We start from the raw sequence: 19,291 nt of genomic DNA on the forward strand, positions 1-19,291 counted from the left end.
ACTTCTAAGAGCAGTTTTTAAAGTGAATATGAAACTACCCATTTATCATAATGATACTATCTTTGGTTTGATATTGAAAAACGAATTAGCAGCACGGTGAAAATGTCTAAAATTGTGAATAAAGCTGCAAGTTTAAAAAGGGAAAAAGAAGAAAAATAGACATGCAAGGACGGTCCTTGTCTTTGGAAATGATTAAATTCACTGAAAACTTAAAATAATCAACATGTTGACCCCCAGATACAACAACACAAAACTATATACAGAGAAAACATGATAAAATGTGATCATTTAGCATATGTACTGTAACCAAAGATGAAGGGAGAAACAAAGCAGAGGGCAAGATGTCAAAATCACCATAATATAACTGTACTCTACTGTACTCTGAGTGTACACTATGTTATTCAGGTGAACTAATCTTCTGGGAATCTGCTTTGAGCAGAGTCTGCTACAGAACCTGCAGTGGTCTTCAGCCCTGTGGGGGGCTCAACCCTCGATGATAAACACAGTTTAGATTCTGTGACCAAGTGCCCAGGCTCTGGGACAAGGTCATGAGGGAGGTACAATCACCCCTGCTGACGCGTCTCATGAGAGAAAAAGGCCTTTTTCACGGAGGACATTCAGACACAGCAGGAATAAGACAGGTGTAAGTAATAGAATCAACAATGGCTGAATTCCATTTCGCTGCTTCAGTTTCAGGCTATTGTGCATGCAGGCTCACTGTCACACCATCATGGCTTACTGGGACATTTAAATAGATCAGAGCTATCTTTGATGTTATTAGTAACGTGTGTGCTTTTCCTGCTATGACAAGTCAGAATGTCTTCTGTGAGAAAGGCCTTTGATACATCGTGTCTTTTTTATTGGAAAGGGTCAATAGTGCAGACAATGCAGACAAGACGTGCAGTTTGCATAAGTCTGTTAATTGGGCCTAGTGACAAGTATCCCTCACTTCAGCCCTCTTTCAAATTTTTGGTCATTTCCAGTATCTGTTTTTACATTCCTTTTGAAATCTGCCTACATACACACGTTAGGCTGCAAACAATGTCCTGTCATTACAGCATATTAGTACTGAGGGATTCAAAACTGACCAAGTTGAGTGTGTTAATATGAGCAGGGAGTCAATGGAGTTTAATCTTAAAGTGAACAGAGTCTCTAAACAGCAGGGATGAGACACTCAGTGGTTGCAAGAGTGAAACTGGAAACATATTTTGACCCATTGATAAATGTACACCCTCCATGAATTCCTTCTGTTGCTATCTGCTCTGTCTCACAGTGTAAGCGAGGGGCACGGTTTCACGCTGCATACATGGTCAGGGAGTTTCTACATTATCACTTTTTTTTTTTTTGTCCTTGACGCAAACAGCTCCAATGATAATGCAAACGGGGAACGAGCTCGTGTCTCATCTTCAGATCGACTGTCTTTCCTCTTTGAATGATTTTATTCAGTGTTTTGTGAACTGGAGCAGCCACATATTACAGGCAGTACACGGCTCACTGTTCAGGAGGGACTGACCTTTGCAGTAAAAACTCACATCACCTTATTCCCAGACAGACAGTGATGCTGATAGTCATGGTTTATAAAAATATTACCGTCAGCAACACGCTCTAAAATATTCATTTCATAACAATCTAATTCAAGAGGCATTATCAACACCTTAAAAAAAATGATGTGATATAAAGTAATACAGCTGACCTGTTAATGTCTGAGTGCACATTAGAGATTCACAGATGGGAAACATTTGCAGAATACATCAGAGACCACTGACGTGATACCTGAACAGCCACAATCTTTATCCTTAGGCTGAAAGATTCAGGTCTTCTTATCACGTGTCCTCTGAAGCATGACAGTCATCGTATAATTTAACCGTAAGGCTGGAGGAGTCTGTCGCGACTGTGATCAATTTATCCTGAATGAAATCAATGAAAGGCAGTTCATGTAAGCAGTTGATGTTTGTTTTATTGACCTAAGATTGTCTGGACATAATGCAACGTCTCCGGTGCTTAACGATGTTCATCGTACATTTATTTGTGACATGTGCAGCACAGAGTATAAATGTGTATACTGAATAAAAGAGAGACATGGAGTCATACGAAAAAAGGCAAATTTTACAATGAGCTTTCAGGACATTTTGAAGGTTGTTTTCACACATTTCTTTTAGAGCATTATCTAGATTCAAAAATATGCCCATTGACATGAATGGAGGACAGTAACGAACAGAAATGTGTTCAGTTTTCTTATGTAACCTCGCCTAGATATCCTCTCACCCTGGCACTTCCACGTTTGATTACCAAAGCGATTGTTTTCTCAGCTATAATACAATGCATACAGGAATTTTTACACTGAAACATCAGTTACATCTGCCATGTTCAAATATTTGACCCCTTTAACAAAATATGTATAATAACAATAACAAATTTTACCAACAATAAAAGCATTTGTTATAATAGTCAGAAAGTCCCATCTCTTGCTATGCTTGAGACTGAAAGAATCATGTGCGTCCATCGGACAACAGTTTATATACACAGTGATGAAAAAATACAGACATAACACAAGTGCTTAGGAAACACAAAGTTCATCTGTGAACGTTGTTGAGGCTATGATTGATAAATTCGACACTTCTTTTGACAGATGCTCTTCTCTCATGTTGATTGGCTGGTGCAATGCTGCCTCCTCATGGCCTAAAGCACACACTGCAGGTATCTTTAAAGACTTACATCTTCTTCTCAAAAAGGGACAACTTGCTCTAGTCCTATTGCACAATTTATCTTCCAGCGATGGAGACATATACATTTCAATTTAAAAAGTCAGTGTTTTTTTTTCCCTCACGAGCGTTGGCAAAAAGTTCAAACTACTGTACAGTGTCACATTTTAAATAAATACTCTCCATTAACAAAATGTTGATGAGTATATTAGCATTTATAAAACTGAAAAACATCTTGACGACTCATCGACTCAAAAGGAACCACGTAATTCAGCACCAAAATCTGGTGGCAGCTTTGGCTGAAAAAGTAAACCAACAAAAACAAATGCCGAACAAAATATCAAATGTAGCAATCCAACACCAGCAGGTATTAAATATTTGTATTAAAATGAGCTTTCAAATCCCAAACCCACTTTTTTAATAGGGCCCAGAGGCTATACATATATAGAGATATTTTGTTTATGTGGATACTTCTTTAAAAAAAACAAACATTTTCTGTCATTTTGATAAATAAAAATAGAAAACCACAGAAATATCTTGTCCGCCTTAGCGAGTACCGTGTGAGTCCTGCCTCTCTTCTTGTCATGATTTCCCTAAGTGAAAGAGAACTTGGCAAATAATAGCCACCACTCCCGCGTTGAGCACCGAGGAAATGGAGATATCTAATAATCTGCTTTCATAGAGCACAAACTCTGTCTTGTTCTCCTCCACTTTAGCCATAGCCAACAGGCCTTTAGCAGCTCTGCACATCATGTTTATGCTAGGTGGGTCCATAGGTGGGTGCCCCATGTGCAGCAAGCTGTGAGGGTTCTGCTGGTACTGCGCCATGCTAACACCATCCTCCAAGAAGCCAACCAAATTACCCACGCTGCCCTTCTGCATGGCTATGGCGCGTGCTGCTGTGGGGTCTCCTTGTGCCAGGTGGGAGAGAACAGCCACTGCCATCTCCCTGTACACCTGGGCCTTCCTCTGACCCACGTAGCGGACTAAGACAGTGAAGAGTTTCTCCTGTCGGCTGAAAGGCGGCGTAGCTAGCAGGAGGTCGACGTTGCCGCCCAGGATGCTCAGCTTGCAGAGGCACTCCAGCACCAGTCTCTGGGGAGTGAGCTGGGAGTGGGGTGCTGCTGATGGAAAGGGGTCCTGGGCTTCAGCTGAAGGGCACACCATCCAGTGGAGAAGGCCATCCAGTATGGGGAGGCAGATAGTGTCTGGATAGGTGGAAAGATCCAGCTGACCCGAGATATTGGCAAGAGTGACCATGGCATTCTCCCTGAGCAGACTCAGACACTCCCACCACCACTCCTCTTTGCTACTCGACAGCCCCCGCTCCTGCTGCTCGTCTCTCTGGTAACTGGGGGGCGACCTGTTCCTCTCCGGGTGCTGGTGGTGCAGCAGGAGCAGCCTGCCCAGAAGAAGAACCAGAGCAGGGTGGCGCGACATATCCAGGTCGTTACCTGGGATAAAGGACAAGCTCCGGACGATGTTGGAGACGCAGAGGCACCGCTTGGACAGTGAGTCCTGCCAGGCGGAGGTTGTGGAGAGCGGAGCCTCGTCCAGACAGCGAGGTTCATCCTCCAGCAAAGTGATGTGGTCCTGCTCCCCATCCGAATGCACCCTGAAGGGGTAGGATGGCAGGGAGCGTGCAGGGTGGGCATAAGAAAGGGCGTCAACCCGAGCACAGAGAACATCATCAATAGTAGCAGTGATATGTTTCAGTGGTTGTTTCTTCCCATCGTCCACCTCAGTTTCCTCCTTGTTCTCATTTCTTGTCTTTTCATCAGCCCTGGCAGGTGGTTCACTTCGGGGTTCAAACTGGGTTTGAATGTGTGCGGTGGAATCACCTCCACCTGCCTGCCAGTGAAGCAACCCGCTGGTGAACTCAGTGACGTAACCTAAGTGCTCTGTCATGTCTTCAATCGGGTCCTCTTTGTGGACAATCTTGATGGGGAGCTTATCGTATTTACTGGCTTGTTTAGGTTTAGGTTCTAGCTCTGCGACAGGCTGGTCGACACACTCCTTTTTACTCTCTGCTTCTTTTTCACTCTCTTCTTCTTCTTTTCCCTCTTTCTCTCCATCCTCTTCTTTCTCCTCCTTCTTTATGCTCAGCTCAGACTCCTCCTTCTCACCGTTGACCTCAGCTGACTCTGGCTCTGCAGTGACTGGTGGAGCTTCTTCCATGATGCCTCCTGCTGGCTCCACCTGCGTCTCTGTTGCCGGAGCTGACTCAGGCTCAGGTTGGACAGCAGACTCTGTTTCCTGGTCGGGGGTGGCTTCTTCGTGCAGATCTGAAGCAGGCTCCAAAAGGCTTTTCTGAGCAACAGCCCCCACCTCAAACTCTTCCAGGATGCCAAATATCTCGATCAGGAAACGGCGGAAGTACTCCACAATCAGCTCAAGGAATCCAGGCAACTGGTCAGACAAATAGACAAGAAATGGCAACAATTTAAGCAGAAGGAGATCAGACGTGTTGCCAAGTAGTCCCAGGTGGTGAGTGCAGGCACAAATTTACTATCGGGGGAGCATGTTTCATTCGAATGACTTATTTTAATAGTCATAATATTTTGAGCCCGTTGGGTTATATTAACAAGGCAGAACGGCATAATGGCCTTCTAAATATTTTGCCTTGAGTGAATTTTGTGATACTAACAACAATAAAAAAGGTTAACCTGCAAGATCAGGTTTAAAGAGACGCACTGTATCTCATACTGTCACAACATGCTCTAGTGGACTAAATGAATATGTTCTGTCAGTCAGCTGTCATGAAACTGGCTTTACCTGGGAGAGGTTAAAGGAGGCCACAGTGCTGTCATCGTACAGCAGGATGTTGATGGTGTCTAGAGCCCATGTGCTCTCTGCCAGGAGGCCAGACTTCAGAGACATCATCACTCGCCAGGCCTCAGGCGTTCCTGGGATTAAAACAGCAGGATTTTTGGAATCAGTAAAGAAAAAAAAGGATGATCAGACATTGTCCAAATGATAAAAGGGACATGGAGCAGAGTAGATCAGTGTAATGCCTTCCACTCATTTACCTCATGTTGTGCTAGTTCTACCTGAAAATTAGGTTTGGATGTACATCTAAGGCAGAGATAAAATGTGTGTTTTATAGAGCATGAAAATAATTTAAAATGCACAACACAATTATGTAATCAGTGATGATTCTTCCAAAGGGCCTTACCTACCCATCCACCTCACAGCTATATCCAAAACTGTAAATAATTTAACAATGGGACTCCGTCTCACCAGTGTCCTTGGAGTTGAGCTTCCGTCGGGGCTTGAGCATGGGCATGGTGGCCTCCACTGATCCTGGCGGGTAGTTGAGGTCCCGCCTCAGGTTGGGAGGAAACTGACCAAGGGGTCCACTGCCCTGCGTGCCCATCATGGTCATCCCTGGCTTGGGCATCTTCATGGGTGACATGAACGGTGCTTTGCTGGGGGACATCCTGGAGTCTATGGAGCGCTGGAAGGCCCCTGGGCTGGGCGCTCTGGGCAGGTGGTTGGCCATGGACGTAGAGTTGGAATAAGAAGATGGTTGGCGTGAGGACAGGGTAGCCATGCCGCCTGATGATGACATGTAGGGAGACTGACGGTGCCACTGCTCCTGCCCAGGCCGCCCGTCCATGTCGTCTCTACCGATTGAGCCGTACGGTGGCATTTGTGATGGCGGCCCCTGTCTGTTTGGGTAGGGATAGCCGAGGTCTGTCCTGGATGGCCACATGTTGGGGCCATCGGTAGCATGGTTAGGAGTGGGCCCCCCACCCATCATACTGTGCTGGCTCTGACCTGAGGGGCCCATGCGGTCGCGGGGGTAGGGGAAGGGGAACTGTCCCTGGATGGGTCTGTGTTCAGGGCCTGAGTACCCACCACTGTAGTGGTTGTACATGTCCGGCTGCTGGTTGGCGTACTGCATGGCATACATGTCGCTCTCGTGTCTCTTGGGTGGGGGGCCATACATGCCGTCCATGGGCCGTTTGTAGCCCTGCTGAAGCAAGGATGCCGATAGTTTATGAAATTTTTTTCTTGTTTGTAGAGCACACAGCAATGGCAGATTCATTTCCATTATTCTACTGCTCCAGAAATGTTATATAATAATAATAATGATAATAACAGTCATGGCTTTATATGTGTAGCACCTTAAACGCAATGGTGCAGCCTAAAATACTAAAACAGTATCAAGAAAAAAAACAAAAACACAACATTACAGTGAATACTACAATGCTGATTGAAGAGTAGGATTAATGGCAATGGATGTGAGCTGACAACCCCATTTGACAATTGAGCTCTCTCACCTGTTGCTGTGGGTACATCCCAGATGGATGCATCCCATATGGCATGCCGGGATACTGCTGACCGTAGCCATCGTGTCTGAAATACAGCAGAGAGGGTCACTCACTGAAGACATATCATTTTGGTATGTTTTTGACTTTTTATGCAAGTGTATACCACACACACACACACACACACACACACACAAACACACACACACACACACACACACTGGTGCTGACCTCTGTTGTGATGGGTATCTACTGGGGGAGTACATGCTACCCTCACTGTTAGAAGGTCCCATGTTGTTCTGACTCCCAGGGGGACCCATGCTCCCCTCCATCCCCATCACATGGTCCGGTCTGAGGATCAAACAACAGGAGAGTCTTCATGCTTCTGATAATACATCACTGATAACTGATAAGGCACATATAATACATGGAAATACTACAGCAGGCCTTCGGGCTCATGTTAGGGAAATGCCCTTCAGGTGATTCGTGTAACTACCTCCTCTCATAGCCTGGCCCGTATGGATATGGCGACCGTTGGCTCATGCTCAAGGCTGACGGGGGTCGACCATACATGTCCTGAATACCTCCAGCAGGAATCTGGCCTGGCATGTAGGGATCAGCTCCTGCCACTGTGAGGGAGGAAAGCAAATGAGGTAAAGGCATCTCAGATTATATTCTATGATAGTCAAGACAACATGGACCAAATGAAAAAGAGAACAGAGATTATAACAGGCTTAGAAAAGCCAAAATCTAGTCAACTCTAACTATGATTGTCCTGGAATCGAGTGTACGTTGACTTTTAAAAAACAGTATTTTCTGCTCACCACCAGGTGGCAGCCTTCCTCTATGAATATTCACCACTTTCTTTAATGAAACCTATTGTTCTGGGGCTGCAACTGTTGTTATGCAGCTAGCACGCAACATATTATACATTCAGTCTCCATTCTCTTCCGCCTTCAGAGGAGCCGCTATCCTTTCTAAAACTACTGTTTGTTCTGAAAACTAAACCACATGAGTTGGTCAAAACAGGTGCTTCTCAGCAGGATGGGGAGGATGAAAGGTTGAAAATGAGAAGGATGAAAAGGATGAACAAAGTTAGGATGAGATGAAGGCTCAGCTACAAGAACATCAGACGAGCTGGTGTGTTTTCGATAAAGGGATGCATGGTGTAACAAACACCTCTTATCTCCTGTCATCGTTTTAGTAGTAAAACACACACACATCTGTCCTGATCTAAGACGACACGGTGACTAGACAATGAATTAGACCAACGAGGTAGACGAAAGAACAATGGCTTTAGGATACATGAGTCATTTTGACAAAGAGCCATTTAAGTTTCGATAAAGTTTGAAGGTGAGGTTTTAAATGAAAATATCTTAATTCACGAGCTATGTCCAAGTTCATAAAGCAATGCAGACTAGTTGATTCAAATGGGTTTCTCCGTTAGTTGCAACACACAAAAAAATCTGTTTATTGACATAAATCTCAAAACAATCTGTGAGACTGGGGAAACAGGTCATGGTGTTAGTATTTCTGTGTCACTGTGGGTGCCTCACTCACTCTTCCTCATCCCGGCGAAGGGGTCTTTCGTGTCATATTGCATCCTCATCATCATATCAGGCATGCTGAGGCCCTGCTGGTAAGGAGCTGAGGGGGGCAGCGAGGTAGCGCGCTTCTGGAAGGCCGGGTCACTTACCTCCGAGAAAGGGTCCTGCACGCTCACACTGCTCCTGGACAAGGGGAGGAGGGAGAGACGGGGAGGAGAGAGGGGACAAGGTGGAGGCTGTGTGTGAGAGGTGGAAACCATGGACTGCACACACTGAAAATATGGATACTGTGAAGGAGTTCTATCTAAATGAAATGCTTTTATTTTGGAAAAAAGTCACTTCTAATTGTTTACATGATGGATTTTTTAAAATTTTTATGTGAAATTCAATTCAATTGAACTTTAGGTATTACACATAAGACTACGTCCAAAGAGTACTGAAGAATATGACAGTACTAGTAAAGACAGCAAAGGTGGTAGCAGATGCATTAATACATAAAACATAAATAAAATAGAATGGGATTATTTGCTAATCCTTTTTGACATGTACAGTACCAAACTGAAAACAGCACAAGGACAATATATTTAATGTTTAACCTCATCAGGTTCATTGATTTTTATACCTGCTTATTCTGAATTTGATGCAACATGTTTCAAACAAGTTGTGATAGGAGCAACTAAAGACTGGGAAAGTTATGGAATGCTCCAAAAACACCTGTTTGGAACATTCCACAGCTAAACAGGTTCATTGGTGACTCCATTGAAATTTACTCCATTGCAAGTGTGATATTGTGTTAATAGATCATCATTACAGATGCATTACTGTACACATATAAACCTACAATATAAACCTGTTAAGCATATTTAACAATGCATCATATTCTACAAAGTGTTAGTTACTACAAAGTAACTGTAGCTGTCAAATAAATGTAGTGGAGTGAAAAGTATAAAGTAGCATACAGTGGGTAAACGTATTTACTTTCCACCACTGTTATTGTTGTCATTTTTTATATCTATTTGTGTCATGCAACACTCGTTACAAGAAAACAACTTCTCACCCATAATATCACAAACAAAGCAAACAAAGAACTCTTTCTACTCTCCCAGGCTACAAATAAAATGTGCCGCAGAAAAGGCTCCCACACTTTCTAATCATACAACAAGAAATCGGCAGAGATGAGAGACATTTTATAGAAAAGAAAAACTTCCATCATCACATAAAGAGCAAGAAAGCAAAAAAAAAAGATTGCGTCTTCAATCTCACCTAAATCACTTAAAATCTCTTTCTATGGACGTTGGGAGTATATGTGAACACAACTGTGCACGTAGGGATATTTACCCTTTAGTTAAACCCGCCTCACTGCACTGTGGTTGCTTCATGAGATAATATTCAAGATTTAGGATCATAACATACACCAACAATACTTGCTTTCACATATCGAACAATAAGTGCTGACTGACAGATATCACACTGTGGCTTATCTTAAAATTATAAGAAAATAAAGGAAACAAGGATTAGAAAGTGTTATATTAATATAAGTAATAACAGCAGCAGTTAAAGCAGCACAGTAGTTGTAGCGTTAGCAGCGCAGTATGTGTGTGTGGTACCTGTTGGGGGGCAGTGGTGTGACCTGCCCCAGGGGGGTGGTGGCAGGTGTGGGTGGTTTCAGATCTCCTGCTGTCTCTGCTGTAGAGCTGCTGCCAGAGGACTGGGGCGTCTGCGGGCCTTGGAGGGAGCCGCCTGAATTAGCTGGAAGACACAAGCATCCTTATCATTATTATTTTAGCTAGACGATTCAAGAAATTCATGGTAAAAACTGTGACACATTCAGACCGCGGGGCGGCCCCCCCCCCGCGTCTTCAGATATGATCTGGAAGCTGGTTCGAGTTAGAACGGCCACAGTGGGCTTTTGCCGCAGTAAGGTGCTGTATTAGAGAGATAACTTTGGACTTAAGGCCAAAGCACTAACAGTGAAGCCCTACATGAGAAGTGAGCTCGAGCAAACCGGCTACACGAGGGCAGAGAGGACGAGCACGGAGGGCCTGCTTACCGGCGGAGGAAGAGGAGAAGGGAAAGGAGGCATGGGGGAGGACACAGCAGAGAGAAGGGGAGGATTCCTCGGAGGGAATTGCCCACTCGGGGGGTTTCGCAGCACAGCTCTTTATTTGGAAGCCGTTTGAAGATGGTTTAACTGGCTTTTTTTTTAGGTGTACCATGGACTTGATGAGGGGTTCATGTGGAGGGCTAAGCCTGGGGCCACAGATATATTTGAAGAAAATATAGTGTATATATCTTCCATTAGTGTATGGGGTGAAAATTAAGCCAATATTTCAGCAAACATCCCCCGAATGAGCGAGGGGCATGAGAAAGCTTGTGCTTGTGACCTCCTCCGAAAAAAATACATCCCCTCACACAGACACTCAAACTGCGGTTAAAATTGGGCTAGCACGCTATCTTGTTATGATACCACATTTCTGTGAATTTCACAGTTCAGATGACTAGAAAATCATAAGAATGACGAGCTGCAAGAGCCCACCACACAAAGAACCCCCAACCAGATAAAAACCAAGGGATACAAATTCCCAGAAGAAGGTTTAATGGAAACTGTGGATCATTCCGGCTAAAAGATGACAAAGACGGAGAAAGAGAGAATATGAAAGTATCCTAATGAGCATTTAGCGTCAGAAGACTTTCTCTGGAGCAGCCTCAGTGGCCTTTCCCTGCACCGCACGTTTCCACAGGACAAAAAAAAAAAAAAAGAAAAAGAAAAAGAAAAAGGAAAGACTTGAGCTTTAAAAATTCATGCTAATTCTGAATTATTCAATGATACCCCCCTGCCTCTGCATCACAGGAGCTGGAAGGAGAGAAAGAAAGGGAGACAGAGACGGGGAGAAATGGTGATCCCATGATGACGAGCAGAGGTAGGAGAGAGGGCAAAGCAGGGCCAGCGAGCATTAGGGAGTCTTCACTTCCTGGGATATCCCCGCTTCAGATAAACATGAACGTGCATGCGCATGCACACGTGGACAAGTGCAAACAATGGTGGGGTGAGCCAAGGTTAAGACATCCGCCATTCCTCAAGAGCAGGCGGGCAGACGGATACATAATACAGAGCGGCGGGGGTACGAAGATGGAGGGCAGCGTGAACTCGAGTGCCCTCTGCTCCACATTTAGAGGGAGACAAGAATGACAGAGGAGGCGATGAGGGAAAAAAAGTGTGTGCGTGTGCGAAAGAGGCATGTGGCTGATGTGTGTGCGCAAGAGAGCCTGTGTGTGTGTGTGTGTCAGCGGGTGACATAATCCAGAGGGGTGGTAGTGGTTAAGGGGGGGGGGGGGAGTCAGTCAGCCGAGCCAGTTTTGTGAATGAAAGGTGACGGCGAGGTCGAGTTTGTTTACGTTCTACATTCCAGTCCTCATTAATCACTCCCCACACCCCACCACCACCACCACCACTACTACACACACACACTCACACCACCTCCACGCCACCACCCCCATCAACCCGCTGGACAAGCTCCCTCAGTGACATCATTGGGCTGTCAGTCTATATATAGGCTGGCAGGCTGTCAGTAGGGCAGTTTGCACTTTGGAGCAGGGAAGCATATATAGTAGATCAACACAGAGGTGAGGCAAGGAAGTGGATGGAGTTTTTTCCAGCTTGTCAACCTGCAGTACTCACAACGCATTTTAGAATGAGGGTGTGTAAGTAATAAAAATGTGTTTAAGACAAGGAAGCAACTGAACCTTGATGGGAGGTAAAAACATCTCGCCGACGGGCAGATTTTTATGTATTTGTTGAACATTTCATAGTAGTTTAAATGTCGTCTATAAGGAAAATTTTGGTTTTATTGCTATTTGGCCTTCATCTCTGTTGGTTATGCTACATTGTTCTGATTATAAAGTAATTGCTGGAACAAAGCGACATGACTGCGCTGAAGTCATGTGAAGCATTCAGACAATCATACAGGTTGCCAGATTATTTTTACCACTTGATTTAGAGGTAAAAAAAAAGAAAAAAAAAAAGGAAAGTGAGCACGCCCGAAATGCCAGTAATAATTTGGGTTAAATGTTTTCCTGTCATTCAAAGGTTATTACTTCACAGGAATACGTCCCTCTATCGCCCGGTTCCCTGGGATGACGAAGTTTGATTTTAAAAACAGTACAGCAAAATATCAGATTTTTTTTAATGTTATTCTTTCATACTCATTAAGTTGCACAGTAGAGCATTTTCTTTGAGGTGGAAAAATCACAATGCAAGCAACACTGAATAATAACAGTGATGATAACAGTAATAATCTCTAGTTGCACAGATCACGGCTGATTCCTTCGCTACAGTAAGAACGGTAACTTGTGGTTTTCTGTAACGTCGCGTCAGTATGACAACACGAGCTGAAGCGTAACTCCTGTGAGGACCACCCGTCCTTACATACGCAGGTGATATTACTTCGATCAAGTGTTGCAGCATAAGCACTCTACAGTTTAATGCTGCATATGCAAAAGACGGTCCAAACATCACGAGTATCGACCTTTTCATATTTCACAATAGAAGCTGTCTCTGATTATGTGTACCATCAGCTGATGTGAGCAAAATGAAACCCTGCGAAATTGATGTGGTTTGATCCCCTTGAATAGATGGGGGGGGGGGGGGGGCTGCATTATGAATTATAAAGTGTCACGAGCAAGGGGGAACATGAATTCATTCATATGTGTTTATATGTGTGTGGCTCACGTGTACTGTATGTATATGTGTGTATGTATTCAAATGAAGGCAGGTGCTCTTTTCCACCCACCAGGAAAAGCAATCTGCAGTGTCTCAGGCAGGTGAAGTGCTCTGATGTTCTATTTAAAAGCCAGGGTCACTTTTCTCATCTCCGCTGCAAATTAGAGACGTGACCTTACCACTCTATATCGCTCCAACTCTTTTTCTCTCTCCTCGTCTGATCCTCACGTCACAATTGTGCACAGAGACGCGCCGTGTGATCGGCTAATATACACAAACAAAAAGCAGCCTTAGTGTTATGGTGCTGCACCAAAAGAGGACTACTTAACCTCTAAAGCACAGTAATCAAATAAAGGTGAGTCACGGGTTTGAGGCACGAATGGTGATCATAACATCGCTCACCTTCATTAAACTGAGAATCACCTCATCAGAACAGTGCTAATATTCACTCATCTCTTGTGGGTTTTAAGGAGCGTTTGTGTATACGTGCTATTTTTTAATAATAATAATGAAGCACTTACTGGCTGGCCGTGGTACGGAAAGTTGTTAGGGGTCAAATTAGAAGAAAAAAACGTGTACATTTTGTTGAGGTTTGTCATTCATCCCATTAAAAAAGTAACCTCAGGAGCACTTATGAACTGATCACTTTTTGGAGAACCGCTGCATTTTATTGTTAGATTTGTTTTTCAATGTTTTTAAGAAATGACAAGAGGAAATTTCACTCCCTTGACACTTCCTCCTTAAAATATCTGGAAACAATCAGGACATGTAAACCCACTGTTGGTGTTTTAATGCACTCTCTGGCAGCCACATGGAGTTCAACAGCTCTCTGAACTGTCCTCGCAGTGTTCATTTATGCTTTTGGCTCATGACGAAGCACTTCACTGTTGGTAATCTTTAAGATTTTGTGTTTGGAGAGTGTAACCCTGTTGACTTTGGAAAGTTTGGCTAATTCATCTAATGTGCGCCTACGCTGGAGAACAAATTTACACAACCTGCCGGATAACATTTCCTCTGAGTCCACACACGGTGCTAACATTTCTGCCAGTCCTCCGAGATGCTAGCGCGGCAGCTATGTATCTTCACTTGGAGGTTTCTGACTCAGCTGGTGATGTTGTACGCTACACTGCCATGAATACAGATCACAGTCTCTCTGATGATTCCTGACACCTGTAGTTTGATCAGCAGCACCTGTTGTTTGGCTGCCGACAGATGGGAGAGCGGAGTCGTGAAAAAACCCAGCAAACTGGTTTGTTATCAGTCCTTACCAGGTGAGGGCGGCTGGATCTTGACCTGCTTCCTGCTGTCCCCTCCAGCTATGCTGCCGCTGCTGCTGCTGTCTGCCGGCGGCTCTTCTCCCCTCTCCATCTTACACTCATAGGCGAACAGATACTGGATGTACTGCTTCTTGAGCGAGCTGGCAGAGCTGCTGGATGTACCCACGTTCAGGTTGGTGGACAACTCGCGCCACTTCTTGTTCTTGTTTACCTGAGTGGTTGAGGGTTGGAGGGGGGGGTTGACAAGACACATAATAATAATAAAATGAGTATCACTGACAGTGTAGGGAAAAGAATCCCTTCTTTGTACTCACGTCCTCTCTATATAGTCAATTAGTCAATCAATTCCATGGCTGAGCACTTAACATTTTACTTACTATAACCAAAGAGTTGTGGGTCACTTTTGAGTTTTGCACATCATTTTCACATTTCTGTTTTTAATCTAACAGCAAAACAGCCCTATATTACATGGCCAAAAGTATGTGGACACCCCTGACCACACTTTTAATCTGGAGCTGTTTTTCATGGTTTGGGTGACCCTCATCAGTTCAAATCCAGGGAAAAGCTAATACTACCCAACAGTTTGGGGAAGGCGGTGTCTGGTTTCAACATGACAGTGTCTTCAATAGGTCCATAAAATAACCATTTTCCAGATTTTGTGTGGTCGAACTTGACCAGCATGCACGGAGCCCTGATCTCAACCTCATCCATCCAACTGAACTGGAACACTGACTCTGAGCACCCACTGACGCTGCTGTGGCTGAATGGGACCAAATCCCTGCACATTCCAAAGTGGAGGCTGTTACAGCAGCATAAAAATGCCCATGGTTTTGGAATAAGATGTGTCCACATACTTTTGGCCATGTAGTCATTTCCTGGTTTCTCTAGGTTTCCAGTAACATCTTGCTGCACACAGTATGCAATGCTATGTATGTTTTCCATTTTTATAACATGTGGTTTGACACACGTGGAGTTTTCTCAGATCTCGAGTATTGTGACATTTTCATGAATATGGGTGCTAGAAGATTGATTTCATGTATCTCATTCTCTTGAGTACATCTCTCAACATTTACAAGACACCATATGCCACGCTGCTTCAGTGCACTTTGCTGGAGAATATTAAACAGCTCATGTACATGGGCAGAATGATATGAGTTTACTGTATGTGTTTGGGGATGTTGTGCTCAGAATAATTTTGAACTGTGCAATCTGTCATCTCATACATGGGATCTACATCATCCAAAAATATCACCAGCAAGTGTGCTCTCTATGTGTTACCATAGCGAGGCCTCCTATCTCTCGAACAGCTGTGTAGAGCTTCCAGAGGTCCAGCGGCTTCTTGCCCACAGCGGGAAGCTGGGCGACAGGCGTGCCCCTCTCCTCCATGAAAGTCAGGTATCGCTCCACCCAGCCCCGCCTCTCCGGCTCCACACCTAGCTCAAACAGCCGCGTGATTCGCTCCCCGCTGAGGGAGGAGGAGTTAGGGTTGGCTTTCTGGTGGCAGATGAAGAGAAAACATTTCTTATTAAATGGTATAAAATGGTACTGTACATGTGCAGCACAATAATAAAGCTGTTTTTCTAAACTTTTCATTTATATCTTGTACTTGACGTGTTTATGAATTCTAACTCGGGGAATTCATGCACAGTATATGCTATGTATTCTCTTATGTAGTCTATTCTGCGCTTTTTTTTCTTTGCTGTATCCTGTTCCTGTTTTCTGCAACAACAACCCACTCTCCCCATGGGGATCATTAAAGTTTCATCCCATATTTGCACATTCTGAAGTAGGCCCTTGGTTGAATGACCAAGCAAAAATAAACACTTCTTTAGAGCATTTTGTTCGGTGTGCAGCTCGTGTTTGCTTCAACATTCACTCACAGCACATTCATATCCCTCCAGTTCAAATTGGTAGACCAAGTTTAATCCCACGCAGCTGTGTCTGGCTCCAGTCCAGGTTTAGAAAGACTTTTTTTAAGAGTACTTTTGATGAAGCAATTACAGAATAATCCTTCAGTCATACATAAGCCAATCAGACAAACAGCCTGGACTGACATTATTGTCCATAAAGGGAAACTGGCCTTGTTTCATTGAAGGCTGGTTTGGCCTCTTCTTGGTCTGTTATTGAGACTTATTCAGCAAATGAAAAAGTTTCTAGTGCTTACGGGACTGGAGGGGGTCTTGAGGGGCCAGGGGGGGCTGCTGATGCTGTCGCTGTCGTCTCCGTGGTAGGAGGACAGGCTGGCTGGGCTGGGCGAGAGCGGGGAGGGCACGGGCAGGGCCCCGCCCGGCGTGGCTGGCTGGGACACACACTGCTGGGAGCCACTGCTGCTGTTATTGTTGCTGTAGCCATCCTGTAGCTGGTGAGAAAGAAAGAAGAGGAGGACTTTAATTTTCTTCTGATGGAAGCATTCATCATTGGTGGGTTGTGTCACCCACCTCCTCAGTATCAGAGGAACATAATGGTATATTGATACGCAAGTCCACACAACAACAGTGAGACCAGAGTTTGGATCCTGGCACAGAAAGTACTGTACTTAAGTACAAGTTTGAGGTACTTCCCTTCCACTCCTATTTTCATTTCATTGATTTGACTGTTATGATTACTAATTACTAATCAAATTTTCATCTAAAGTATTGGTCCATCTTACAGTATAAAAAGTGATGCTTTGTTCGAGGTTTAAACACTTTATACACTCTTATATAACCAGGAAAATATAAAGTAGAAAAATCTGCTCCACCTCAATTAGGTACAAATTTCAAATTCTGCGTACATCTTAAAATAATAATATACAAATAAAAACACAATATAAGGGGCACATTTAACTGATACACACTTTTAATTCAGAGTGCAGGACTTTTACATTAATAATGTAGTATTATTTTCATTGTAATATTGCTACTTTTACTTCAATTAAGTATCTGAATACTACCTCAAAATTGAGTAAATGTACTTAGTTACTTTACACCACTGAAACAGCCTTATGGCAGAAGCACGGTCCAGTATGAACAAACGCATGTGTTTGCATGCAAGAGCTTTAAAACACATGCAGATCACTACGTATTACTCATTGTTCATATATGTGAGTATGTGAATCTTTATACAAGCTCCAATTTGTGTAAATCACTCCATGTTGGCTGACATCAGTGTGTGTGTGTGTGTGTGTGTGTGTGTGTGTGTGTGTGTGTGTGTGTGTGTGTGTGTGTGTGTGTGAGAAAGAGACTGCGAAAGAGGGAACAACAGCTTGACAAGTGCTTCTGGTCTGTGTACAGAATGCTCATGTCAGCAAAACCTTATCTTTCTCCCTCTCTCTTTCCCTCTCTCCTCCTCTCTCTCGGCAGACAGATCATCTCTTTTGGGAGCACTGGGGGTCTTTCTGGCTGCTCTGACTGCCTTAAATAATTCAAAAGGCCCTACTATCGTAATCAGCAAAAGAAAAGACAGGGATTTGGAGGGAAAAGACGTGTAGTGGATGTGATGGAGGCGTGTGAGTGTGTTTGTGCACGGTTGTGTGTTCTGTGTGTGTGGGAGAGGGGTTGTTAAGCAAAAACAAGGGGAGGGGGTAGAAAAGAGCAAAGAGCAGAGTTCTGTTGTTGCTGAGCTGAGCCAAGCTGAGCTGCAATTGTAGGGCAAAATGAGAAGTCAGCATTGTGTATTGGGACGTGTGTGTGTGTATGCTTGTGTGTGTGTGCATGTGTTTGTGTGGAGGAGGCACCGAGGAAGTCGTGTTTAAGAGAAGGCTGGCGTGTGTGTGTGTGTGTGACTAGAAAGTCACTGGCTAGCGCGTGGCTTCTTGTCTTTATGTTAAAGAAAATAAAGAAATAAATACGCTGGCGTGTGTGTAAACGCACTGTATTTCTGTGTGTACGTGCATGTGTGTGCTGCAGATGCCAAGCCCTCTCTTTCTCTCTGCGTCTCTCTCTTTTTGCCGCTCGGGCTGCCAAAACATCAGCAAGAGAAGAGAGAGCTGGGGGCAAAAACAAAGCGAGGAAAACATTAGGAATGGTAAATGTTAAACAAATCATTAAATATGGCGAGAAAACAACCGAGATGCAGCCCACTGTGCTGAGGCAGCATATGCTGATCAGATCTGGTTTGCTTCATTAGGGGAGCGAGATCAAAAAACAAAACAAAACAAAACAAAACAAAACAAAAAACCGAGAGGGCGAGAGGGAATTGCAAAGAAAGATAGGAAGAGGAAAAAGGTCAAGGGGGTACCTTTGGTTTGTGAGGCTCGTTGGCAGGGCCGCTGTCGTCTTTCACGTCCGCTTTCGGCTTCCCGTCTGGGCTCATCATCCCGTCTCCTGACATTCCCATGCCTCCTTCAGCAAGAACGAGGGAAATATTTCATAAAAAACATGCGCGCTGAATTCTTAACGAACAGGAACTGCTGAGAGATGAATAAACAGTCAGTGGGAGATACCTGTGGGCAGGTAAGCTTTGTTCTTTGGCCATAAAAATGAACATCTCAAATGAACTGATGTTGAACTCAACACAAGTTTATGATATAGACTGAATAGAAAGAAGAGGCACACATGGCGTGTTTGGGTATTATGGTTGACTCCACTTGTTTTAACTCCCTGAAATGAATGAAGCCTTCTGTGTGTGCGCTGAAAGCAGCTGGATAAAGGTTTGCATAATGTCACAGACAAAGTCAGCCAATGTAAAAGGGTCTCTCTGCGGTTTAAATATCATATTCTCTCATTCTGTGTTCTCAAGGCCGCTCTAAAGTCTGTCCAGCCGTTCATCTCAAAGGGAAGACTGAGAAAGA

The 19,291-nt window shown here is 44.1% G+C and overlaps 1 protein-coding gene across 3 annotated transcripts in view; it reads right to left on the minus strand.

The window, feature by feature from the left end:
* Nucleotides 1–1,935: 1,935 nt before the first annotated feature.
* LOC143331338 (AT-rich interactive domain-containing protein 1B-like) overlaps nt 1,936–19,291 on the minus strand; it is a 167,687-nt gene continuing 150,331 nt past the window's right edge. For 2 of the 3 annotated variants that reach the window (XM_076748100.1, XM_076748098.1), the window contains 12 exons: nt 18,739–18,842; nt 16,685–16,879; nt 15,799–16,014; nt 14,512–14,731; nt 10,131–10,272; nt 8,537–8,706; nt 7,473–7,605; nt 7,208–7,327; nt 6,989–7,064; nt 5,943–6,681; nt 5,478–5,608; nt 1,936–5,111 (listed from right to left, as the gene is read on the minus strand). In XM_076748100.1, coding sequence (XP_076604215.1) covers nt 3,285–5,111; nt 5,478–5,608; nt 5,943–6,681; nt 6,989–7,064; nt 7,208–7,327; nt 7,473–7,605; nt 8,537–8,706; nt 10,131–10,272; nt 14,512–14,731; nt 15,799–16,014; nt 16,685–16,879; nt 18,739–18,842 — 4,073 coding nt within the window. In that variant the 3' untranslated portion in view covers nt 1,936–3,284. The remainder of the gene's footprint in view (nt 5,112–5,477; nt 5,609–5,942; nt 6,682–6,988; nt 7,065–7,207; nt 7,328–7,472; nt 7,606–8,536; nt 8,707–10,130; nt 10,273–14,511; nt 14,732–15,798; nt 16,015–16,684; nt 16,880–18,738; nt 18,843–19,291) is intronic. The other variant, XM_076748099.1, reaches the window with a different exon arrangement.

This window comes from Chaetodon auriga, chromosome 14 (genome assembly GCF_051107435.1).
Source record: "Chaetodon auriga isolate fChaAug3 chromosome 14, fChaAug3.hap1, whole genome shotgun sequence".
Taxonomy (NCBI): domain Eukaryota; kingdom Metazoa; phylum Chordata; class Actinopteri; order Chaetodontiformes; family Chaetodontidae; genus Chaetodon; species Chaetodon auriga.